The sequence below is a fragment of the Rhinolophus sinicus genome, chromosome 17 (assembly GCF_057876585.1).
Source record: "Rhinolophus sinicus isolate RSI-liver-muscle chromosome 17, RSI-T2T, whole genome shotgun sequence".
In the NCBI taxonomy this organism is placed as follows: Eukaryota; Metazoa; Chordata; class Mammalia; order Chiroptera; family Rhinolophidae; genus Rhinolophus; species Rhinolophus sinicus.
Genome location: NC_142517.1, coordinates 169,749,391 through 169,757,825, shown reverse-complemented (window position 1 = coordinate 169,757,825; position 8,435 = coordinate 169,749,391). Strand labels below are relative to the sequence as shown.

Genomic DNA, 8,435 nt, shown 5'->3' with positions numbered 1-8,435 from the left:
CTCTCTGAGTGATAAGCAGCTAGAAGTGCTCAAGTTCACAAGGAAACATGATGGTGGCTTTTCTTGAGGAGGAATAGTTGCATTTAAATTATAATATGGTGCCATTTTCGTTCCTCTATATAGAGGACTTTTGAAAAACTAGAAAATGATATAACCTTTCATTGATGGGACTCTGTCATTTTGTCTCTAGTTAAATTTCTTTGCAGTCTCCTGAAAGAGCACATCTTTCTCCCAACATTCAACACTTTTCAGTTTTCTTGTCTTGTTGCCCCAAACCCTTACGCAGCCTGGCTTTTCCCAGGTCTGCTCTTACTACCTCAAGCTCCAAATGCTTGCTTTCTCTAAATTAAAAATTTAACTATCAGGTTGAAAAGTAACCAGATAAATTAAAACCACAATGTGCTATTGACTAATGATAGCTCAATAGGTGATCTCTTTGAAGTGTTTGTATTAAAAAAAAAAAGAACTCTTTAGGTACAAAGCATTCACTCAAGGTAATGAAGTTCTATGTATAGAATTTGAAGCACAAGCACAAGGTCAGGTATGACTGACTTCCTGGTGGATGTAGGACCCTCACGCCTCTTAAATCAAATCCATTCAGTCCACTCTACTTCTCTTATTGGGATATTAAAAATGAAGATTTCCGTAGGAATAATACATAGACTAGCTTTAAAAAAAAGTTTAAAAAGCTATTTATCACAATTTCCTTTTCATATTTTGATCAATCCGATGATAGCTTGTTTACTCTTAGAATGTTTTATTGAAGGTGGCCAAACATTTTGTCATTCACTTAAAATTAATGAGTATAATAGAAAAGGTTAACACATCGAAGGAAATTAAGCCAAAAATATCGAAGAGGCTTGAATCCTCTTGGCTGGAATTCCTAACCCCAGTCGATTACTTAAGTCCTTGATTTGTTCATTTTTGGAACGATTTCTAATAGATTTGACCACAGGGAATAATAGCTTTGGCGTCTAATAGGAAAGAAACTCATGGGGGGAAAAAACCATGAGCTAGAAAAGTAGAATGTTCTCAAGGAGGGGAGGGATTTAAGGTGGAGTCCAGAAAAAAAAAAAGGGAGGGTTCCTTCGTTCATTAAACGAACATTTATTTTTTGCCTCGCAGATACTAGGCCCTCTATGTTCGCGTCTTCTCCGGATGGGTGCTGCCCGTCGACAAACTCCGGATTCTGATTATCTCAGAACTTGCGTTGCCCTCACTTCCGACCTCCTCCCTCACAAACCGCCCTGCGGCGGCGGAGTTAGGATGGGATGGGAGGATGGGAGACGCGAAGCCCGCTTCGCAGAGCACAACTGCTGTGTGCAGCGGGGAGCGTCTGTCGAGCAGTGGGAGGAAACAGAGCTTGGAGCCACCAGCCCGCTCTACGGCGAAACTCTCCTGAAACCCGCACCTCCTCCCCTCCCGCCCCCAGGCTTTTGCTGATTTCTTTAGGGAGGTGGTGCGAAAAAGCAACTTTGGGGAACTTGAAGGAAAGGGGTGTGGGGCGACCTGGGACGAGCGCAGAAACCTGCCCCTACTCGGTCCCGGCTTAGGACTCCCACGTCCGGCGCAGCGGGCAGCCCCGCGGCTTGCAGGCCCGCGCGCGGTCGCAGGCGGCGGCGGAGCGCAGCCGGGCGGGCGGGGCGAACGAGGGCCCCTCCGGATCAGTTCCCGGTCCGGCCTCGCGGGGGCGCCGGCGCGGCGATCAGGTGACCGAGCGCTCGTCCCGGGCTGCGGGAAGCGGCCTCGTTCTCAGCCGCCGGAGACGCTGCCGCCGCCGCCGCCACACCTAGTGGAGGAGACAGGGAAGGCGGCTCGGTGGGGGCTGGGACGGAGAGCGCCGCGGGTGGGGACGGAAGGGCGGCGGGCGGAAGGCAGGAGGCTGCCGGGGCGCGGGCTGCTGCGGGGAAGGGATCCCTAAGCGTCCGCCGCGGCTCGCTCTGTCACTGGAGCGGAATTGGGGCGCAAGGGCCATGGGCGCGCTCCCCTGAGGCTTAGGTCGCGGGTGGGAGGGGAGGAGGCCCGAGAGAGGTTGCGGCGGCCGCGGGCCGGTGACTGGGCGCTAGGAGGCCGGCGGCGGCTGCGGCGGCACCACCACCACCACCACCACCATGTCGCGCTCGGTGCTGCAGCCCAGTCAGCAGAAGCTGGCGGAGAAGCTCACCATCCTCAACGACCGGGGCGTCGGCATGCTCACCCGCCTCTACAACATCAAGAAGGTGCGCACCGGCTGGCGAGGCCGTGGCGGGGGCGGCGGGCGGGCGGGGGAGGGAGGGACGGCAAGGGAGGCTCGGGGGTGGGGGCGGCGGGCGGCGCCCAGGGCCGAAATCACGGCGTCGCGGCCTCAGGCCCGGCCCGAGGTCGCCGGGATGCGCCGCGGCCTAATGCGGAGTCCCGGGCGCCTCCCCCGATGGTTCGCGGGCCGGCCGGAGGCAGTGAGAAGCCATTTCCCGGCTCCCAGTGGCGGGATCCGGCCGGGCTTGGCTCGGGGTGAGGGGCGCCGCTGCCCTCTCCCCGGAATGGGGTCATCAGGAAAGGGAGAGTGGTGGGTGGGCGAGATTGGAGGGGGCACTTGGGAGGTAGAAAGGTAGCAATCTGGCGGAGACGGTAGCATTTCCCCCCCCCCCCCAATTTTTTGATGTGTAAGTGTGGGAATGTGGGAAGGGAACGGCTAATCAGGATGAACTCCGCATCGTCTTCACTTTGCCGCTTTATTTTAGATTGCTAAATAAAAGCCATGTGAGAGCGTGTTGACGATTTGCTTATTTCATTTTGAGGTGGTTCATTTTGAAGGTGGAAAGAAGTGGGAAGTGAGGGTGGAACCAGTTTTCTTCCGAAATACTTGTGGGCTGTGAGTCACTAGAACAGGAATAACTACCTTCTCTCCCTTCCCTCTGTTCTCCTCCTCATCTTAATTTTTTCAACCCTGTCTCATAGTACCAAAACACCATTTCTTAAAGTTCGGGGTCTGTACAAATTAAAAACTGCAAATATGTTGCCATTACCGCTGATTCATAGTATATTTTGATAATTTGGATAGTTAGTATTGGCTAATAGGCCTATTGAAAGTCTTTACATGGATTCAGCAGATTTAGGAATGGAAGGCTGAATTGGAGTTAAGAAAAACAGATGTAAAGATAGAACAACATATTAATTTATATTAGGAGAAAACAACCAAAACCTTTTTCCTTTTAAGATAAGTGTAGTAAGTTTTAAAGAATTTGATAAAGTGAAAATTAAGGAGTTTTTTGGGGTACAATATAGATCCTTAGTTTCCAGTATGTATTTGATGTCATATCTTCACAATTATTTTTGTTGTCTTTTTAATCTATCATGAATATTTTCTTTTAGTTTAACCATAGCTATAGAATTACAGTGTTTGTAAATTAGGGCTGCTGAAGTAAGAATGTTTTTGAAATTTGTATCATGGAGTTTAAGTATAAAACTGATTCATTTCAACAATTTGATGCAGACATGGGAATTCTAAAGGAGAATCCTGTCTTGGTTTAAGAGTAATAAATCCTATATAAGGATAGGTATGTTCAGGTGGCTCACCTCAATGCCAGATTTGACCCTAAATCCAGTGAATTCTGGAGAGTAACTGCAACGTGCCCCTTCAGTTTGTTACATTTTATGTGGCAGGAGCTCAGTGTCATTACAAAGAAGCCTTCTGCTTTTACCAAAGAGCCTTAGTTATAAATTTATGTTGGTTGGGAATAATTTCATTTTGGATAGTGTTACTTATAGGTTACATTGACCTGAACTTTTTTTGTGAGATTACCCTCTAACATTCGTGGAAATTCAAACATTACTAAAAGTTACTAGACCTGTGGTATTGTGGTTAAAGGAAATGGTTATGATGGTTTCTAGAAGAGGAAGTGAGAGTAACATCAAAAGTGATTTGAGTATTTGGGCAAGATATCTTTTTAAGCATTCATTAAACTTTTTTATGGTATAAATACAATCAAACTTTACATATTCCACCTTCATAAATAAATAATACTAAACTAAATTGTAAGCATTTGAATTCTTATAATTCCAGTTCACTGCTTTTCTCAAAAGCATATATATTTTCACTTCCTGTTTTGAGAAACTTCAAGCTCTTACATTGTTGAACTAGTAAAATTAAAATGAATATAACCATTATATCCAAGAGTCAAATATTTTGAGTTATTGAAATGTTATGTTTCAGCACTTAACACATATTTATAGTTTGTTGAGAAATAATTTTTGTCTATCTTGCCTGATTTTGAATTCCCTCTGGGCAGGGACAGTCATACATTTTTGAATTTATAGTACTTTGGACCTTACCTGGTCCTCATGACCTTCAGTTAGGCCTTGTTGAAACAGATACTGAGTGTGTGTGTGTGTGTGTATAGTTATATATATAGTTATATACAATATATATTTAAATATATATAGCCTAATATATATATATATTTATGTGTGTAGTTTTGTTTTGTTTTGTTTTAGTGTGTTTTTCCAGGACCCATCAGCTCCAAGTCAAGTAGTTTCAATCTAGTTGTGGAGGGCGCAGCTCACAGTGGCTCATGTGGGGATCAAACCGGCAACCTTGTTAAGAGCACCGCGTTCACGTGCTCTAACCAACTGGCCGCCCCAATATATATGTGGTTTTAATAATAATAGTTTTTGGTTTGCTCTTCCTTGTATAATTTTGCATACAAATACACCAGATTTGACTCTTTCAGCCAATGTAGAGGTGTCTATAATACTGGCATATCTTCCCGGCTGGCTAGGGATTGAAACATTTGTTCAAAAATCTTGCCCGAAAAATGAGTAAGATCTGTTCACCATGTGTTTATAAGGTTCATGCTGTCTGCATTTTTATGACAGTATAAACCACATAATCTTTTCAATCTTAGTCTCTTATAGTTAAAAAAAACAAAGACCCTTCCACCATATAATACATGTCTGCCAATCAGTTAACCACATTTTTATTAATGCATGTATACATTAGATTGTCTACCAGATCTGAATGCTCTATTTCAATTGGAAGTCGGCAATGGAAATATTTTAGTGAGCATACACAATGAAAAATACTTTACTGACCTAAGTAAAATAACTTCATAAGTTATTATAATCAAGAATAATATGCTTTAGTGTCATTAGAGGGAATGTAACATGGTTGCTGAAAAATGTTTAGCTTTTTTTAAGAAGAAAATTTCATCAGTCAGAAAATTTTTGAGATCTTAATATGTATAGGTTATGGAAATTTTAAGGAACTTGTCTAATCAGGGATGTAATAACATAAAGGAGGATTTTAAGGAAAAGACATGAAGATGGCGGATATATTTATATTTAAATTTATTTCTTAGTTCTGTAAAATTTTATTTTTTATTAAAATTATGTCTTCTCTTTTCCAGACCTAATAATACCATTCACTTATATAGTGATTTTTAACATTTTTCTGGCTACTTCTATATCTGTTACTGTGGCATGTCAGGCAGTGTGGTGGTGGTGGTAGAGTACAGGGGCAGAAATTAGGAAATCTGCATTCCAATTTTCAGTCTGTCACTGAGTTCTGTAACATTGGATAGGTGTTTTGACTTCCCTGAGCTTCGTTTATCCTCATCTATAAAATGGGGGGAATGTAAGTATAAAAGGAGTACTAATATCGATTCCAGCTTTGATTACGTTATCTTTACAAGTTCATTGTGAAATAGTAGGGTAGAAGTTACGGCCCATTTTAAGTAGTAACTGAGCTCAGTTTAGTTTTCCATAATATAGAGATGGTAATGCTCTGCCTACTTTATAGGATTATTTGTGCAGATAAAAGACAGTAACATGTGGGGCGGCTGTTAAGCTCAGTTGGTTAGAACAAGGTGCTCTTAAAAAGGTTGCCAGTTCGATCCCCACATGGGCCACTGTGAGCTCCGCCCTCCACAACTAGGATTGAAACAACTACTTGAAGTGGAGCTGATGGGTCCTAGAAAAACACAATAAAAGTTAAAAAAAAAACAAGGTGAAAATAGTTTAAAACTTATATGAATGTAAGATATTATTTATTTAGGAGTCTCAGCAACCTTTTTTGGTAATGTGTTTTTCTGAAATTTTAACTGCTGTTTAGCAAACACATTCCCAAATTCCAAAAGAAAACATTTTTTGCTAAGTTTAAAAATATTTTCTTTGTTGTTTACTTTCTCTTTTTTTGTCTCCTTTCTTTTTCAACTCAATCACCAATGTGAACTTGATAACTCTATACCAAAAAGACCTCAGTTAATACTTGCATATTTTTCCTCTTGTTAAATTACTGCTTCAACAGAAGAGACCCACCCAAACTTTTTTTTAATGGAATATTTTTGCAGATTTCAACACACTTTTACTTTTTACACTTTTTTCTTAAATTGGAGGAATATTTTCTCCTCTGCAGCCCCTTTTCCTATGATTTTGGATCAATTTATTTCATGAGGAAAACAATAGAATAGCATTGTAAAATTAAGTCTTCAGCTACTATCTGCTTATGGAATGGAGGGAAAAAAGATGTATGTGAAGAGTGCAGTGCCAAGTGAAGGAAGAGGGGAACCAACTTTAGTCCTCCTTTTCACTGTTCTGTGTGTCTGCATGTTGGATGTTAATTTCTCTATTGGTCAATCAGGAACAGAAGCATGTTCTGAAGATTGTATTGTGGCATGCTCTAGACTAATAAATTATTATTGGATAAGATTTTTTTTTCTCCCAGTGAGGTTTCATTATCGAGAGACTTAAACATGTTAAGAATAAAGCATTACATCTCCATAAATCTGAATTTAAATAATATATAGTATTTTTTAAACAACAAACCTATGTTTCTAACTATTTTTCAAGGAAGCTGCTTGTAAAAAAGATTTGGTAATTCTTGTTTTGCTAGATGGTAGGCTAAGGAGATAAAGATCACTGGACAATACTTAGGAAAAAATTATATTTTTTAAGTGACAGTGATTTATTATCCTATCCATCTTGTATTTCCTTTGTGGAATTGTTAAATAACTTAAATATTAAAAATGTTTAATAATTACAAAAGTAATACATGTTTTCAAAACTCAAACATAACAAAAATGTTTGGCTTCCAAATTTCTCTGCCTGCCCATCTCTCACTTAAAAAAATAAGCCGTATATACTTACACCCATTTCTGTACAAATGGTAACATACTCATATGTGCATGCATAGTTTCTATTATGATTAAATTAGTTTCTTTACAAAAATAAAATTGAAGCAGCATAGTACAGTTTACATATAAATGAAACTGGCGTCCTAATATTGCTTGTACGCTTACTTACATTTTAAGAAAATTAAAGGAATGGACACACTTAGCTGGCTGTATCCAATATGTTAAAAATGAGGCCCAGATGAAAAAGTTTGTCAGTGTTAAAAGTTGTCCTTGTCCTTATTGATTAGTATGATTGACAATCTAATTCATATTTTTGTTTGATAGTTTACTAGCAGTGTTAGTATTAAGTAAGATTACTACAATAATTTTGGGTCAGGTTTAGTAGAATATACGTTTTATGTTGCTAGAATTAAATAGTTTCATCTCACCTGAAACTAATATGAAATAATATTGAATGGCAACTATAATTTTAAGAAAAAGAAAATAGTCACGAGATGTACAGCATAGGGAATAATAGTCACTGATAATGTAACAGCTATATATGGTGTAAGACGCACAGTAGACTTATTGGGGTTATCACTGTGAGGTGTGTAAATGTCTAATCACTATGTTTTGTACACCTGAAACTAGTAATAAAAAAGAAAAAAGTAGTTTCATCTCTTTATTGTCCAATAAAAATAATGTATAATAAAAGTAATGCCAGCTGCCATTTATTGAGACCTTAATATATACTGTTTTGTATTTTTTTCATTTAATTGTCCTTAGATCTGATGTAGGTACCTATTTTATAGATGAAGAGGTTAAGTAATTTGCCCAGTTCTTACTCTAGAAAAATAAGAGTTTGGATTGGCACCTCTTTGTGGACCACTGAGTCTGGGCTCTTAATTTTCATTATTTCTGCCATTAGATTAATAGTCATTAGTGTAATTTTTGTGGTAGATATAATTAGATTTTGAACACAATAACCTAAAGAAATGTATTATAGAAATAACTTTCCTCTTTACTGTAGACTATTTTTGTATGAATTTTGTATGGATTTGTATGAAAGGACCATTAAGATCATACTATCAATATACCAGAGTAATTTTTAATGGAGACTTCTATTAAGCCTTGTAATGTATTAAAATGAGAAATAGTTTAGAATTAGGAATTTTAAAATGCAATTGAAAATAAATTGGGGGAATATATTTTGTATTTGCTTTTCATGTTTATACATTTTTCCTGTTTTGATTATTCCTAAAATTTAGTCCCTGACATATTAAAATATACAAACTGAAAGGACTAACCATACAAGAAATACTAAAAAAGATAAACAGGAAATTTTGC

General features: G+C 39.4%; 1 protein-coding gene across 4 annotated transcripts in view; it reads left to right on the top strand.

The window, feature by feature from the left end:
- Window positions 1–1,711: 1,711 nt before the first annotated feature.
- Window positions 1,712–8,435, top strand: part of NCKAP1 (NCK associated protein 1) — a 100,384-nt gene continuing 93,660 nt past the window's right edge. For 2 of the 4 annotated variants that reach the window (XM_074338988.2, XM_074338981.2), the window contains exon 1: window positions 1,975–2,219. In XM_074338988.2, coding sequence (XP_074195089.1) covers window positions 2,112–2,219 — 108 coding nt within the window. In that variant the 5' untranslated portion in view covers window positions 1,975–2,111. Of the gene's footprint in view, window positions 2,220–8,435 lie in introns of all 4 variants that reach the window. The other 2 variants (XM_074338987.2, XM_074338978.2) reach the window with 2 other exon arrangements.